Raw genomic sequence first — 18,501 nt, forward strand, 5'->3', positions numbered from 1 at the left:
TCAGGCAGCTGTATCTGTGCGTGGACCTTTCTCTTGTGAGCCTGTGAGGAAATCCTTTGTCAGGAGTACTTTGGCTCCAAGTCCTGCCAACACTGCTCATTGGTATCCCGTTCGCAATTCCTCGCTGGATTAAAATAAAAAAAAACTCCCTCATGAACGCCATCTGCTGGTAATAATGTTTACAGTAACTTTACATGGAGATCAACTGCTATCCTCAAAGTTGGCTTGACCTGGGAGGCCTAATAGTAAACGTTTAAAAATCTGTTCCACATATGCATTCATAACAAAACAAAAAACAAAAAAATATGTATTATAAAATATATATATATATATATTTATATATATAAAAAAATATATATATATATACATATATATATATATATATATATATATATATATATATATCAAGTCTGAATAATACTTGTTAGGAGTAACCTCTGAGATTTGTTTTTGTGTCACACTGGGACCATGGCATTTTGATTGCCCAAAAGGTGTTTCTGCAGTTATGGAAACATGAGGCCCGGTTACAATAGGTCATATAGATTACAAAAGGTCATGAAAGCCAACACAGCAGCCTATTATTTATTTATTTTCTGCTGACGAGGGCCTCATTGAGTTCCTTTAGCTGATGTTGTAGAGTAAGAACACCAAGTTCATGGGTTCAGTATCCAGGATGCACACATGCTGATACAAATGTGCATCTGTGCAATACTGTAAGTCACTTTCAGTAAAAGTGTCAGCTAAATGTAAAAATGTCTTCTTTTTCAGGTTTCACAGAGATGAATGAGAAGGATCTGAGCCCCATCTGGCCCCAGACTGGCCCTGATTCCTGATGGAGAGAACCTTAGAGATAGACTGGCCCTGATCCCTGATGGAGAGAACCTTAGAGACAGAGTGGCGAACAAGGCAAACAGCACCCGCGCCCCTTCATTTAACTGCCATCTGGGTGACGGGACTGCCCCCTCTATTCACCAAAACCACATCCACATTAGTATTATGTTTCGTAATACTAAGCAGGATGTCAACTGTTACTCTGCTGCTAGGTGTGAGGTATACGTGTACATGTGTGTGAGGTATCCGTGTACATGCAAGTGAGGTATGGTTGTACATGTGTGTGAGGTATGCGTATACATGTGTGTGAGGTATGCGTATACATGTGTGTGGAGGTATGCGTGTACATGTGTGTGAGGTATGCGTGTACATGTGTGGAGGTATCCGTGTACATGTGTGTGAGGTATGCGTATACATGTGTGTGAGGTATGCGTATACATGTGTGTGAGGTATGCGTATACATGTGTGTGAGGTATGCGTGTACATGTGTGTGAGGTATGCGTGTACATGTGGTGTGAGGTATGCGTGTACATGTGGTGTGAGGTATGCGTGTACATGGTGTGTGAGGTATGGCGTGTACATGTGTGTGAGGTATGCGTATACATGTGTGTGAGGTTATGCCGTATACATGTGTGTGAGGTATGCGTATACATGTGTGTGAGGTATGCGTGTACATGTGTGTGAGGTATGCGTGTACATGTGTGTGAGGTATGCGTATACATGTGTGTGAGGTATGCGTGTACATGTGTGTGAGGTATGCGCTATGGCTATCTATTAGTGTGTTTAATGGTGGCTTTATGATGGTGTGATGAAAGTACCTTGGTTTTGTGACTATCTATCTATCTATCTATCTGCCTGTCTGTCTGTCTGTCTGTCTGTCTAATGATCTAGTCTTGAACTCCCTGAATCCCTATCAGGGTCAGCTGTGTTAAGGTAGGTAAGGATAGGTAAGTATGCACCTCTCTGTTTTGCATTTGGTCTTCACTCTGGGTTGCTTCCATTAAAGCCAGTGACGAGGTAAAAGAAACAGGTGGCTCGTATCGTTGAGGGCAGAACTAATGATAGAAGGAGCTGTCCTTTATCAGGCGGAATCAGGGGCTTTAGAGTTAGCCTTAGCATGAGAGTAATCCAGTGATGGAGGAGAGCACACGGTGCCTGGCCTTTTCTCCTCACCCCCCTCCATCACTCGTATTGGTATTTCACTAACGGACCTGGGATTCCAGTTCCTCCTAAATCCCGGCTGAAAGGCAGAAAACGTTGTCATGTCACAGGCTCAATAAAAGCCTATTATTATGAATTTATTATAATGTAAAAGCCTATATTATTTTTCTACGTCCAACTGTAGCACAGGTCAAAAGATGGCGGTCTGTGTAGAGCTAATCAGAGGAAGGGATCGTCCACCATGTCAGCAATCTTTTGTGTCTGTATTACCAAACAGAAGCATACTCCAGCAGAAGAGAGAGAAACATTTGTGCGATAAGAGAGTAAAGCAGGGATCATTAATGTTGGGGCCAGAGGAGATCAAGCAGCCATGGCCCTGACATACCAGGATGGAACCAATCAGATTGAATTAGCCTACAACAAGAGAGTGCTCTTTTTCATCTGCCTATTCTTCTGTACATGATGTATTATTTATTTCTGTCCTGCCGGGCTCATTAGTGTGTGCTGGAGGCTGCGCTCGTTTTGTCATGAGACTGAACTCAAAGTTTTCCTCTCTAGAGAATTCCTCCACAGGCTGTTTCAACCTTATCTCTCTATGCATACAAGTCTGCATGAGGATGAGAGCCACCCAACAACAGCATGGAAACATATGAAAGAACGTCATGGATGGATGAATAGAAGATACAAGCACACACACACACAAACACACACACACACTGTAGTCTAAGCCTTCATCTCAGATAAATGATTTGAGGCTTAAAAAACATCCTGACCTTCCTGAAGCGGTTTGGGAATCTAATTTCAGCAGAGCTTGGTTTCACATGGCTGCCCTGTGTTAGAGTATTTTTCACTCTTGCGTGTTGTTTTGGAGAGGAACCACCATACGAAGCAATTTGTTGTAACAAGATAAGTTTTACTGGTAGATACTGACACAATACAACTTGCTCAAGAGACAATCAAGTACAGTCAAGCAAGCTGGAGAATGCATTCTGATCTGATACAGGCGATGCTCAAACTCAAAGGCCTAATCCAGTCATGTCACTCTGGGCCCCTGGGCCGCCCATCTATCGATCTTAAGATTGTGACATACTGTCTCGTCCACTCTGCACATAGTAATAACACATGATTCTTGTGGTATTTTCCATTTACAGAACTTCTGTTTTTCATCTGCTGACACATCTTTATCGTCTGAAAGCTTTCCCTTATCTGCGCCACAGACTGGCAAATAATGTTCTTCTCTAAACTTAGTTTCCACTTGCTCTTTCACACAGCCTTCTGTCCCAGTTTTAACTTGCTGTCTCGTCTGGCTTTTTTCATTTGATACATTTCATTTGATACATTTGATACTTCAAATTTATCTTACACCTGACAACATGGACGCTGTGATGGCTGAAGTAAATGAGCTAAACTCTCAACAGCACTAATGTCCACATGAAGAAATAAACACAGTATGTGAGCATTTCCCTGGTCATAGAATAAAGGCTAGACAAACCACTCCACCACAACTGAGCAACAGCAGGATCCCTCTCTCCCTCCCTCTCTCTCTCCCTCCCTCCCTCTCTCCCTCCCTCCCTATCTCCCTCCCTAAGTGGACAGAGAAAAGTACAGGAAACATCCTGAGAAGGCAATGGGGCCTGTATGACCAAGTGTTATGAACTGGCTCGTGAGGATTGGAGACAGACCACATACTATACAAAAATAGGGCTTCATTTCAATAAAACAAAAAAAGGGGATACAATAGTAAATGCAAAACTAATCTCCACTCCACTGGGAGAGCTGAACAATGTTGTAATTCATTATCACTGTTAGCTAAAGCTATCGTCTAGAAGGAGGGCCGTGTGCAAGTAAATAAATGCATCGATCTACTTGCACATCTAGTGTCATCTATATGGGCTCTGAAACTATTTAATTGTTTTGTTGCTATATAAATATAATTTAATTTAATTAAATATATAGAAAAGAAAATTCTTGTTTGAGTAGTTCTTTAACTAACATTGTAAGTGATTAAACTGCATTAGTGCTGAGAGTAATACTGCTTGCTTCCACTATAAGCACATGGAGAGGATCGATGCTAAAAGGTAAAGAGCAGAATCAGTGGTGGAAGAAGTATTCAGGTCCTTGATTTTGGTCAAAGTACCAATACAGCAATGTAAGAAAACTCCATTACAAGTAAAAGTCCTGCATGAATGTTTTTGTCCTTGATTTTTGGTAATTCTGGTTTAATTTTTACCAATGTGTTTTTTATGTGTATTTTAAAAGCTTGTTATATTATCCATTGTGTAAAATCTTCATCTTAAAAGTGAGTGCTAACTAAAGCTGTCACATAAATGTAGTGGAGTAGAAAGTAGCCTACACAAATTCCCTCTGAAATGTAGTGGAGTGGAAGTATAAAGCAGCAAAATGGAAATATTCAAGTAATGTACAAATACCTAAGCACAGTACTTAATGTTAATGTTACTTAGTCACTTTCCACCACTGCGCAGAACACGGGAGAATGTTCCTATCTGTAAGTCTTATATTCCTAGCACTGCTGCCTGTATACACAGGGGGGCGCTCCAACATTGTCTGTCATTTTTCAGTGTGAATTTAAATATTTTTTTTTTTTTTTCAATTGGTGCCTAGAGACTTCTCCAGACAGCACGTAGCATCTAACCTGTTTGTCACACATTCTGGAAAAAGCTGGAAAATGTGTGCGAGACAGAAATAATTTCTTAAATCGCATTTTGTATTAAACAAATACGGAGAGTAAGCCTTACACTACCATCACTGCCTGGTAAGCAAAATACAGTTAGTCAGTTGTGTCTTGTTCTCTGTCACGTTATTTACACCACCCCGTTTGTGCAATATGGGGAATTCCTCTATTACAGACTGTACACTACGGCAGTTAGAGGATCACTCATCACTCTTTCCCCCACTCTTCCTCTGACGCCATTGTAAACTTACATAGTAGTTCTTCATTTTGGAAAGTCTAGGTAGAACTTACTTCAATGTGAATGAACACTTCAGTGACACTGATGATTCATTTCAGTAGAAGCACAGTCTGAATATATGTGAGAGATACACTATTTTCCGCAAAGTTTGTTGTCCAGGATGGGCACCTATGACAGATGTGTGAGACACTGTTTCACATAGTTCAAGTGTCAAAACCCAAATTTCTTGACTGAATCTCTCTTACCTTCTCCTATCAGAGTTATCTTAATAAACAAACAGGAAGATACAGTTTGTCACGCCACTGCGCTTTCAAAACCTACAGCCTGTAACACTCAAAAAAGGGAAGTACTGTCACCATTTGCATCCCTTTCCTACCCTTCCCATCGCATGTCCGTCACTCAGTGCAGGACGTCTCGCTGTTAAGAGATCTAGAGGAATGAAACCTGAGGATATCACAATGTCGTCCATGGTGAGAATTAGACATCTTTGATATCAGAAAAATGTACCTCCAACCTGGCCATGCTTAGATATCCTGGTATTATGCTTTGATGATATAATGAATAATATAATACGATTATGCTTTACCCAATCCAGGGGTTTCTTTTAGTGTGCTTTCAAGCACTGTCCTGTGTCTCTACGTGAAATGTATTCTGTGGAACAATTAGTTTAAAAGTTTAAAAGTCACTTAAATTCTTTTCAGTTGTCATTCAACTTATTATGATGTTTTGTTGTTGTAATGTATTACGCTTATGGTGTTATTCTTCCTGTTTGCCGATCCCAGGACATGTCAAACCCCACAGACAAACCCACAGACCCTGGTTCAATGATCCTGGTCGTGGGGCTGTCAGTAGGGGTTCCTCTGTCTCTCCTTGCACTTACTGGTGTGGTGGTGGCCGTAGTCTGGTTCCGCGGTAGGTCCTCAGGCCGGTTTGAGTCCATGGAACCGAGGACCAACACGCCAAAAACCGTTCAGGACTACCCTCCTGTTTCTTACCCCACCGACTCAGCCCATACGGAGGCCATCTACGAGAACTATCAGCCAGGAGCGTTCTCTCCTCACGCAGGGTCCCAAGCTCCAGTCACCGCCAGTGGGGGTCAAAGGTCAGTTCTTGGGTCACGCCTGGGGGTCTTTAGCACAATTCAACATCTCACCTTGTACAGTAGCTTTATCACAGCAGTTATCCTTGCCCAGACTCAGGATGCAGCAGCTCTTTAACCTGTGAACAACCTGCGGAATCCCCCAAATTAACAGACATCGGGTTGTTGATATCTTTTTCTGATAATGGCGTTGAGCTGTAAAGTGAAATTTAACCGTCTCTTTTCTTCTGACTGAAGTCCATGGACTAGAACTCTGACACGCTGATGTGTCTCAGGGTTCCACTATCGCTTGAACTCCTTTCCTTATTTCTCACCATGAGAGAGGAGTCTGTTCAGGCGTGGTGTGTCTACATGGCATTGCTCCATTTCCCCCCTTGTGTGCCGTGGTTCTGCCTAAGGTTTCTTCCTGATTAACAGGGAGTTTTTTCTTGCCCCTGTCACCATTGTGCTCTAAGGGGGTCCAGGCACTGGGCTCTGTAAAGCGCCTTGAGAAAATTCTATTGTTTTTGTGCTATATAAATAAAATTGAATTTAATTGAATTAACAAAATATACATTTCCTCATAATGAGTAACTCATATAGCTCTGCTAACTTATGTTACTATATAAACGTCACAACTGTTTCCTTTAAAGCTCTCGTACATCTATCCTCATTCCTACACTCGGATAAACACCAAGAAAAAGACATTTTCACTGAGATAAAAAACCTGCTATTTCTTCAAAAGAGGAAATAAAGCAAAGCCGAGTTTATTGTGTAAACATTGCATGAAATGGGACTGAAATCTTTAGAAACAGTTCCTCTGTGTGTCCAAACTGCCACACTAAAAGCACTTCAGTTCCGTCAAACATAATTGAAGCTTGGCTAAATAATTTCTATGAATCATGCACTTTGACTGCTAAGTTATATTTTGCTTTCAAAAACATGTGTTGTTGTAATCCCTATAATCTCCCTTTCCTCATATGCAGTATGGATGTATTTATGGACAAGTTTGTTGGGCACTTCTCTGCTTAAAGACTCACATTATATGAAGCTTGGTGTCCAGTGACGTGGTGAAGTTTTGTGTCATTGTGTCTTTTCTTCTTCTTCTTTCAGATATGACATTCACGGTCGCCACTCGCCCATAATGGTGGACCCAGGAGACACAGGAATTTACGCCAACGTCCCGTCCACATTCCCATCCAGAACCTAACAAGGCCAAACCCCTGAGCACGCTTTCTCCAAGCTGCGTCTTCTCGCTGCTCTGCTGGTCCCGCTCCAGAACAGGACTTCATTAGGACTATATCATGTTCAGATAAGAGCCGGGTCAGGACCTGATTGGGACCAAATTAGGACCAGATCAGGGTCGGATCACGTTCCAAGTTAACTGCATTCTGGGCAGCTTCAGTAAAGTACTGCAGGCTGCACGCTCTCTACAGCTGGTTTGTCTCTGCGGTTATCTCAAACTACCATCTTCAGATTGGCACGCTACATAATGGCTTGAAAAAAAGAGTGCTTTCTGTCATTATTTGGAGCAGTGGTGGAAACGTCCTGACTAGAAATGCATAGCAGATGATTTTTAATATTTTAAAAGTATTTGGATATATTTTATTATTACTATGGACAGGTGACGTCTCTCAAAGGTGAAAAAATATCTGTTTACATAATGTGTATATGTATTAGTGCTGTCAATCACAGTTAATTGCTTTTTCTTACGTATATCAATTCAAATACTATTGTTTGACAACCTCTTTTTAACTCTGAACACAGACTCTCTCGTATGAGCTACAGATGTCCAATAACACCACCAAGGCCATCAAAATTGACTATCAGCTTGAAAGGCATATCTGTTACATGTGTAGTAGCACGTCATGTGTGAAAGGACTCTCATTTTGAAACAGGGCTCGAGGTGAAGAGAACTTTAGGGGAAGGTGATAATAACTAAATTTGCCGGTGTGCAGTCCTCTGGGTTAGTTTTAAGCTGAAGTGCTCAATAAACTGGTAAGCTTTTAAATTCAACTAAGCCCCGTGTCAAGTGTATGTTGGATGCCCCCAGATATTTTCACCATTACATATGCCCTAACAGAAAAATGAATGCGTTAATTTCGACAGCACTAATATGTGTATAGTTTCTAGTAGTTAATTTGTTCACTGTAACTGCAGGCGTTTCTGTTTTGCTTCTTGTGTAAATGTAAACTGTGTATTAGGAGACGAAGCATGTATTACGTCCAGTATTGATGATGTCACAAACAGCACTATGACCACCTACACCTCATGGCAGGACTACAAACAAACATGTTATGTGATTTTGTAAATGCACTAATTTGGCACTGTCTCTGAACAAGGCCCTAACCAAATTTTTAACGTTGTGGAGGTGAAATCTGACGGAATAGAAAGGCAGCATTTAATGTGTGGGGACACCAGATTTCCTAAACGTTGGTTTGGGTGGGTGCATGTCACCCCCAGTCTGTATGATGTTACTGTCTTTTCTCTGAGCCTGTACTCTATGTGGAGGGTATGTGTAGTGTGCAGTTCATTGTAATAATAATTTCTCCAGATTATTGTTTCTCCAGATACGCAACACTTTAATGTCTCTGAATTCCCCCTCAGTGGATTAAACTGTATTGGGAGGCTATCATCCACATATGCATGTCCAAATCCTTTTTTACAAAACACATAAATACAACTAAAATATAATGTCAAATCACTTCACAGAGGCAGTATGAGCTATCTATAATGTTTAAGATATACTTTCTCAGTTCAGAAGGAAAGGTCTCTGGATGTCCTGGTTGGTGCTGCTCTGGTGCAGATGGATGCCACATCAGAACTAGATTTGTTCTAGAGCAAGCTGCTATCTCTAATTTGCCTTTGTGCATGTGCTGCATGTGTAAACCACAATTTATGTGTTGTGTGTGTGTGTGTAGGTGTTTGATCGATTTCAGTCTCAATACCAGGATTTGAGGACGTATACAAGCCAAATGTCACAATATCTTTTATTCAAAATAAAGACAATAACATGTAGGTAAATCTAACAATAAACCTGGGTTGTCTGGGGGGTTTGTTTGCTAATGGCTAATGCTGCACCAAAACTGCAAAATGTTCAGTGAAATCAACCACAATGAAACCTCAAGATGTGTCGGTGATGACACTTCTTAACCAGTAGCCTCACAGACCCGCCTGATAGTTTCCGGCCCATGATGAGTGCTTTCTTTGACACTATGAAGCTCATTCAGTGAACACCTCAGTCTGATGACATCATTGAGGGATAACGCTCTCAGTCCCCACAGCGGTGCTTCTCTGACTCTCCAGGCCAGGGTCATCAGGTTAGAACATCTCATAGAACGAGTTTATTGTACCGAGAGTTCCCATGTTCTCACACGACTAGTAGGTTCTGCAGGGTTAGAATGCCCGGGTGGTCTGCTAAGGTCTACAGAGAGTTATTGTTGTTCTCACATGACTCGTAGGTTCACGTCGAAGAACAGCCCGTTCTTGTAGACGGGCGATGTGACGTCGCCCTCGTTTTCTCCCAATGTTCTCTCCATCGTTTCCGTGACCTCGGGGATCCCGAGTGTCTGCCGCTTGTAGTCGGGGTTCAGAGTCACGTCACACTCATTGTCACACTCATGACATCATCCTGCTTTTCCTCTTTCGCCTCCTCCTCGCACTCGCTCCCCACCTGCTCCTCCTGCAGCAGCGTGCGCCCCTCCTCTGGGGTGAAGCGCAGAGCTTCGGGGGTCTTCTGCATGTGCTCCAGGGTGACCACATACACTTCCTCCTTGGGTGGCTGTACTTCCTGCAGAAGGGAGTTAAACCACACAGACAGAAAGTGTGATCTGAAGATGACATTAGGGGAAGTGTGTCAAAGTTAAGTGACATGGATCAGTCTGAGGTGTCTGAAGGAGCAGATGGTTTGAGATGGGAGTTGCGGAGTCATCGGAACCTCAACGGCTCTTGAGCCGCAACGCCTCCTCATGACATCATGCTCATGCTCTGTGCTGCTGCTACTGCTACTGCTGCTACACATGCACAGTGTGTGTGTGTGTGTGTGTGTGCGTGTGTGCGTGCGTGCGTGCATGCATGCGTGTGCCAGTTTGCGCATGTGTGTGTGTGTGTGTGCTGTGTGTGTGTGATGTGTGTGTGTGTGTGTGTGTGTGTGTGTGTGCGCGTGTGGGTTGCTTCTGCTACAGCTTACTGTAATGTAAGCACTGGAGTTTTTAGACAGCAGGGGATTTCCTTCAGCCATGCTGACAGTTGAGCATTAACCTTTATAGGGCTATGGGCTCACTGTCCTCCTCCACCCAAAACATCAACATCCTTGACCTGTGGGGTCCCCCAGGGGTCGATCTTGGGGCCTATATTATTATTCAACCTTTATTTGCTCCTTTATATGATTTCTTGAATCTCTGTTCAGTATGAACTGTGCTAAATCGAAACATTTAATCTTTCCTTGCCTCGCCTTATGAGGTGCCTTCAGCTCATGGTGAATCAAATCATCAATAGCTCAAAATAGCCTAAATCTTCATCCAGAACTCTGGATGTGGTAGACCATGTCCCCTAAACCGTTACGTACCCACCACATTAATACACATATTAATAAACATATTCATTACAGATTGATAACCATATTTTTAAACAGATATTGTAGGAGTGTTACTAAACTGGTCCATACCTGTATCACTCTGAATGCAGAGCCTGACAGGTATGAACATTTTGTCAGATAGCTGGTGCTCTGTGTTAGCTGGGTTTTGAGTAAATCACACACTGCAAGGTGTTTTACTTTCCTGGACCGTGTGTATCCCGAGAAACTATGGTGTGTGTGTGTGTTTGTGTGTGTGTTCTATGTTAGCTGGGTTTTGAGTAAATCACACACTGCTATGCTATGCTGTGTGTGTGTGTGTGTGTGTGTGTGTCGAGGTCTCACCTGAGAGCTAAGGGAGTACTTTGCTGAGAGTTGGAAGACGGGCTTTGGGACTGCTGGCAGCTTGTTTCTGAGTCTGAAAGAAAAAATACTGTTATTCCCCGGCTGTTAGCCACAGCTAATACTGTTATTTCCTGATTGTTAAATGCAGCTAATACTGTTATTTCCTGACTCTTAGCCGCAGCTAATACTGTTGTTTCCCGACTGTTAAATGCAGCTAATACTTATGGGGCGCCGTTTGTAAAATGTCGCACGTTCTAAAACCCTGCTCAGTTTTGGTACATTTAGCATTATCATATGGGGAAAAAAGCACAACAATATTCAAATGTCACTTTTTTCAAACATTTAGAGAGATATTCATGTAAGGATAATGTTTGGCAGTAACACAAAGTTGTTGAATAATATAAATGTTTCATCTAAATGTAAATGTTAAATATAAATGTAAATGTTAAATATAATCGTAAATGTTCAATGTTATATAAGTGTTAAATGTAAATGTTAAATGTAAATGTAAATGTAAATGTTAAATGTAAATGTACATGTTAAATGTTCAGTCTACATGTCAGATTTGAAGACTGAACCTTACAATATTTTCGGTAATTGGCTTTCATAGTTTTCACGTCATGTCAGAATTACCAGCTTGCGGTCAAGAAATACACTCCACAGCTGTCTACCACTGGAATTTATACAGGAACTGACCATCTTTCATTCAAGATTATTTAATATATCCGCTTTAAATTGGTCTGACATCGGTAGTAAAACGCCAGACAGTTGTTGCTCGGTTGGCTGTTCAAATCGGCGAGGTGACAAGCCCGGCTGTTTCCAGCTGATTGTAGACGTCTTCTGGGTCAACTTTTCTCAGGCGGGCAGTAAAGTAGCCTTATTTTTGGAGCTTGCAATAAAAGCAGTAACGCTGTTTTGGTCGCCTCATTTATCAGAATAACTACCTAAAACGGGAATAGATCAAGAAATGAAGTCAAGAAACAAAGCATCAACACGATTAAAATTGGATTACCCGGTTTCTGCTCTGAGATTGCGACAAGTACCTAAGCAAGTAGGCTAGGCTACTGTATTTTGTCATCCAACTGGTAATACTACAATGCCAGTAGAAAATACTTGGGAAGATAATTTCGGTTGTCATTCGCCAGACCAGGTGGTTGTTCTTGTGTTAACCAGGAAATTGTGTCAAAATGATAAAGAACAGCGTTGGGTAGGCTAAAGGCTGCTAGCTAACATCATGTAGCTGGTAGCTAGCTATTAAATGGCAATCATCTTTGCTCTGATAATGAAGATGTTTATTAGTTTTCACCTTCCAGACGACATCGTTATGAACCCATCCCCTTCTGAAAATTAAATTACTATCTGTGCTTTTGGTAGGCTTTCAGTTTTTGAGGTGTGTAGGGGGACGGATTTTCTATTAGATAGATGTAAATATCTCCAAACTGGAGCTCAGGCAAGGACTTCTACGACGTTATAGAAATACAAATATCAGCGGGTGCAGTAAAGGGATCACAGGTTCCCAAAATGTATTTTTTTCTAGATATCTCTGTCTGGCTATTGTGGTATGATCTATGTTTGATGGCGATCGTAATTGAGTAGGCTGCACTGCTCAACGTTGTCCACTGTTGGTCGACATCTTCGCTTTTGCCCACAAGGTATCCCTTGTAGTGTGACTGAAAGCTAGGAATTACTGTAAATATTGTAATGTTCTGTCGTCAAGTCTGACATGTAGACTGAACATTTACATTTACATTTAACATTTACATTTACATTTACATTTAACATTTACATTTACATTTACATTTAGCATTTGATATTTGTATTTACATTTAACATTTACATTTAACACTTATATTTAACATTTATATATAACATCGAACATTTACGTTTATATTTAACATTTACATTTAACATTTACATTTATATTTAACATTTGCATTTAACATTTAACATTAACATTTAGATGAAAGATTTATATTATTTAACAACTTTGTGTTACTGCCAAAAATGAAAAGTTACATTCATTTACATGAATTTATCTCTAAATGCTTGAAAAAGTGACATTTGAATAATGTCATGCTTTTTTTCCCCATATGATAATGCTAAATGTACCAAAACTGAGCAGGATTTTCGAACGTGCAACATTTTACAAACGGCGCCCCATAAATACTTGGTGCGGCCTATACATGGGAATGCATTTTTTTCACCTGGTAGTAACGTGCACAGTAACTCAGCCAGGTAAAACGTGAATGGGTCTCTTTCTCTCTTCCTCTTTCACATACGAATCCCATGAATGTTTCCGGTAAAAAACAACATGGGCTAGATAACAAATTGTCATTCACACTCAGTCTGCCATAACAATGAAGTAACATGTGTTGTGTATTCCCACCTGACTATTTAACAGGATGCTATGGAGCGTGAACTTCCACCAGAGGTGAAAAGCATGCAAGGTCTCGTGTCTGTGCCAATCTTGGATGCAAAGTGATCACAACCACTTGCAGACAACGTGAATGAAGGGGGAGAACTACCCCCCCCCCCCGCCCCCCCTTGCCCTTCTTGAACCCATTAATTCAATGGTTGTAGTTCCCACCTCAAGCGTGTTAGAAGATTTATCGTTTATGGTACTAGGGGATTGACTAATGTTTTGACGGTTGGCGTCCATTCCCTCATGACACCATAAAACATTAGGGGCAAAGTCTCGATAAATGGTTTTCACTGTGAATGGTAATTCGTTCTGTTAGGTGCTGTAAAGTAGCCTTGGCCTTCTGTGTAGACTCACCTGATGAGGATGAAGGGGCAGGCCGCCAGGACCGACAGACCCAGCAGAGAGCCGATGATGATCCATTCCCTCTGCGTGCCTGTGAGGGAGAGAGCAGGGCACAGGGCACAGGACTCGTACCTGAGGAGGCTGCCTCACTTTACACCACATTTAACATTGCATCTCCCCATCCTGCTCCTGCATGTTTGTTATCCTTCCCTGCTCTGCATGCTTGACTTAACTTATTGGTTGCACTCTTACTTAGTAGAACACAGCTAATTTAGCTAATTTTTTATACTCTATAATAATATACTATATAGAATCTATATAGATACATAATCTATTTATATATAATCTATATAGAAAATGATCATTATTAAGGATATCTTTGGCAGGTTGAGATACATTGGTTGGCAGTATTTAATTTGTTAAAGTGTTTTCTAATATTCTTGTAATTAGTCATATTTCTGCAATTTAGTGATCCAAATAAGTGATCAACTGCTAGAGCAAGGTGCGAGGAAAACACTAAGGTTTGATACTGCTTACAGATGAAAATGTATCTAAACTGTACAGTACTGTAAGTAGCTTTGGATAAAAGTTTCTTCTAAATGATAAATATAAAACTATAAATTCCCATTGGTCCCCCAAAGACATTTGCAGCCATCCTGCCCTCATCGGCCTGTGCTGATGGCGTAACCCTCTGTGATGAGTGGAACTGCTAGTGCCTGAGTGAGCTAACCCTCACTAGCACGCCTCACACAAGAGAGCAGAGAGTGCAGCGCTACGGTACCCGTCTGTCCTGTGCCGTCCTCAAGGCTTGTCCAGATCTTAACCATACGTCTGGGCCCAGAGCCCATACTGGTCTCCCCGGCAACTGTGATGTTGTACTCGAAGGCAGGCGTGAGATCTCGGAATGTTTTGCAGGTCTTAGATTCTGGAACATTCTCACAAACTATCAGCCCAGGAAAGATGGAGGAGGCAAGATGATGAACATGTAATGTCTGACAGATCAAGATGCCAGTTTATTTACCTTTTCATGATATATACTGAATGTTACACAGCCCCCTAAGGGTCATGATGGAAATTATTTTAGTTTGATGGTGAGAATTGTTTTTTTATAAGCTACCTTTTCATCTCCTCACAATACTTCTGCATTCCCTCGCCACAGTTTTCCGCTCCCATCACAAGTTTTGCGTTCCCCTGCAATAGCCTACATTTTGCATTGCCTCACAATTCTTTTGCGATCCCACTCTTGGTGTATTTGCCTATAGCATGCAACATGGATGCACATGGGTCAGCTCACAGACTTGTACTGTCTTGGCATTAAATGGCCTTAAATGTGCAGGTATAATTTTACCGCTTAAAGCATGGCCATGTCATGAGCTAAAGTAAACTTAAACGAATACTTAGAATAAGAGGGGTCACTAAAAGTTCTCACCATAAAAAAAAAAAAAAATTCCCACCATGACCCGTAGAATTGTAGAAGCATATTGTTAAAAATATGTTCATTACAGGACAGCCGCTGAGGAACTGCCCTCCAAAATATCCCTCAACACCTACCTACTCCATGTGTGTGTGTGTGCGTGCGTGCGTGTGTGTGTGTGTGTGTGTGTAGGAAACATAATTATATATTTCTTTTAAAATATATCATTCAATCAGCCAGTATGTGAGTGAGAGGACAGCAGGCCAAGCGGTTCCTGTGGTGCAGAGAGCAGTGTGTCCCGCAGCATGTTCCTCCCCTCCTGACAGGCAGAGGTGTGTGTGTGCATGTTCCTCCCCTCCTGACAGGCAGAGGTTTGTGTGCATGTTCCTCTCCTCCTGAGAGGCAGAGGTGTGTGTGTGCATGTTCCTCCCCTCCTGACAGGCAGAGGTGTGTGTGTGCATGTTCCTCCCCTCCTGACAGGCAGAGGTTTGTGTGCATGTTCCTCTCCTCCTGAGAGGCAGAGGTGTGTGTGTGCATGTTCCTCCCCTCCTGACAGGCAGAGGTGTGTGTGTGCATGTTCCTCCCCTCCTGACAGCCAGAGGTGTGTGTGCATGTTCCTCCCCTCCTGACAGGCAGAGGTGTGTGTGCATGTTCCTCCCCTCCTGACAGGCAGAGGTGTGTGTGTGAGAGAGCAATGTGTCCTGCAGTATGTTCCTGTGGCGCAGAGAGCAGTGTGTCCTGCAGTATGTTCCTCAGCTCCTGACAGGCAGAGGTGTGTGTGCATGTTCCTCACCTCCTGACGGGCAGAGGTGTGTGTGCATGTTCCTCACCTCCTGACGGGCAGAGGTGTGTGTGCATGTTCCTCCCCTCCTGACGGGCAGAGGTGTGTGTGCATGTTCCTCACCTCCTGACGGGCAGAGATGTGTGTGCATGTTCCTCACCTCCTGACGGGCAGAGGTGTGTGTGCATGTTCCTCACCTCCTGACAGGCAGAGGCGGTAGTGCGTGAGGAAGCCCCTCTGCAGTGGCACAGGGATGGGCTGCCAGCACGCTTTCACAGACGTGGATGTCACGTCCACCACCGTCAGGTTCTGGGGCGCCACCAGCGGAGCTGAAACAACACACATATCCCCAGAGAGCATGACTACATGTGTGTGTGTGTGTGTGTGTGTGTGTGTGTGTGTGTGTGTGTGTGTGTGTTGTGGCCTGTCCAGGCTTAGTCAGATCCATTTTTGAGTCAGCTGTGGGGTATGATATGACATGATATGATTTGATATGATATGATATGATATGATATGATATGACATGAGCATGAAACACGACACAACACAACACAACACGCTATGATATGATTCCTGTGTTAATCACACTAAAGTCTGATCTCTTGATGAGCCAGGAGACGTACTTGACTCATTCTTGTATACAGGGCAGCTGTAGCGGGTGTGAGGCCTCTTCTTACTCTTAGTTCGCATGTGAGCAAAGTAGTAGTAGCGCACAAAGTCCTCCATGTCTGCAACTACAGACAACAACAACAACAACAACAACAACAACAGGCTCATGTGAGTGCCATAGACTCTTACACTACAGCACTAAGTTTTCAAGGGGGTCCACAAAAATACTAATGATAAAAATATCTATCTGAACTGTACTGTAAGTGGCTTTAGATAAAAGATGCAATGCTAAATGTGGCCATTAGGCTTCTCCTTACTCTTTGTGATGTGAGCCTCTTTTTTCTTCGTAGCGTTTTTCACCTCTGCCGGTTCAGGTTGTGTATTTCCATCCTCCAGTCTGTACCACTCCCAACATATCCTCTTCAACTCTTTCTTCTTCATCTTATCCACCTCCATCTCCTTGGAACAGTCTGCTGTGAATGAGACAGACATTATTCCAAAAGTAGTTCTCAGGGGGAAGTGTGGGGCAGTTCTACGAAGTCCTGTGTGTGTGTGTGTGTGTTTGTGTGTGTGTGAGAGAGAGAGAGAGAGAGAGAGAGAGAGAGTCTGTTTGTGTGTGTGATTAGGTGTGTCTATATGAGTGATTGTGTGTGTGTGTGTGTTTGCGTGTGTGTGTGTGTGAATCTCTGGGCATTAAAAAAAGCGAACTAAATCTCTATAGACATTCTTGACCCACACATACTTCTCAGGTGCTGGACTGCAGGCACAGTGATGTTCTGGCTCGGAGACGATCCTAAGTTGTTGCTGGCGTAGATGTTGACCCGGACCACAGATAAGGTGATGGTGATTTTGAACTCTGTACTGTTGGTGCTGAGGGTGTGGGGGTGTTTTGCACAAGGCCAATTGTAGAGGGAGAGATTATAGTGCAGGCCTCCCACACTCGCCTCAACAGGAGGGGGCTGGAGGGGAAAGGGAGAGGAGGGGAGAGGGGTAGAGAGAGGAGGGGAGAAGGGTAGAGAGAGGAGGGGAGAGGGGTAGAGGAGGGGAGAGGAAGGGAGAGAGAATAAGAGAGGAGGGGAGAGGGGTAGAGAGGAGTAGAGAGAGAAGGGGAGAGGGGTAGAGAGGAGTAGAGAGGGGTAGAGAGAGGAGGGGAGAGGGGTAGAAAGAGGAGGGGAGAAGGGTAGAGAGAGGAGGGGAGAAGGGTAGAGGAGGGGAGAGGGGTAGAGAGAGGAGGGGAGAAGGGTAGAGAGAGGAGGGGAGAGGGGTAGAGAGAGGAGGGGAGAAGGGTAGAGAGAGGAGGGGAGAGGGGTAGGGGTAAGACAAAGGGAATGAGAGAGAGGGAGAGAATGGGGGAGTGAGAAAGAGAAGTGAATAAACAGAAACTTGGGAAACACTTCCTCTCTGTGTCCCATCCCTCTGTCAGCTCACTGCCCAGATATCAGCTGACTCAAACCCGACCTGCATTCCCAGTGGATCTAACAGGGATCTAGTGGAGGAGATCCAGCGGATCCAGGTCTCTTCCAGCCGCAGCATCTCTGCATTTTCTGTGTATGTGTGTGTTTGTGTGTCTTTGAAGTGTATACCTCTGAAGCCTTGTCACACTTGTTAACCCCCCCCCCCACACACACACACACACTGCCTTACCTTCCAGGACACCTTGAGCACACGCGCATTCTGCTTCTTGTTCGGTGTGACGTTCCATGTGACCACAGGAGGCGTGTCGAGCTCTGAAACGGTCCCACACAGGTACGTGATAGGATGTGAGTCACAGGAAACGACCTGACCTAGATTATGTGCAACTCAGCTGGGTCTAACCTAGAACCAGAACCCTAGACAGCTAACAGCCATCTCTAAGAATGAACTACACTCTGACGCATGAACACATTTCACTTTGAGCTTTCTTACATTTACATTTACATTTAGTCATTTGGCAGGCGCTTTTATCCCAAGCGACGTACAAAGGAGAAAACAATCAAGCTACGAGCAATAGAGACTTAGTGTAACAATAAATACTA

The 18,501-nt window shown here is 43.0% G+C and overlaps 1 protein-coding gene across 1 annotated transcript; it reads right to left on the reverse strand.

Annotated features, from left to right (window-relative positions):
- Positions 1–9,446: 9,446 nt before the first annotated feature.
- LOC122130376 lies at positions 9,447–18,434 on the reverse strand. Its single transcript, XM_042705114.1, has 10 exons — positions 18,131–18,434; positions 17,229–17,445; positions 16,804–16,956; positions 16,501–16,611; positions 16,075–16,206; positions 14,464–14,625; positions 13,695–13,773; positions 10,919–10,991; positions 9,617–9,790; positions 9,447–9,575 (listed from the first exon to the last, which is right to left on the reverse strand). The coding sequence occupies exons 3-10, from the start codon at positions 16,940–16,942 to the stop codon at positions 9,447–9,449; spliced, it is 999 nt and encodes a 332-aa protein (XP_042561048.1). The 5' UTR covers positions 16,943–16,956; positions 17,229–17,445; positions 18,131–18,434.
- Positions 18,435–18,501: the final 67 nt, after the last annotated feature.

Source organism: Clupea harengus, unplaced genomic scaffold (genome assembly GCF_900700415.2).
Source record: "Clupea harengus unplaced genomic scaffold, Ch_v2.0.2, whole genome shotgun sequence".
Lineage (NCBI taxonomy): Eukaryota > Metazoa > Chordata > Actinopteri > Clupeiformes > Clupeidae > Clupea > Clupea harengus.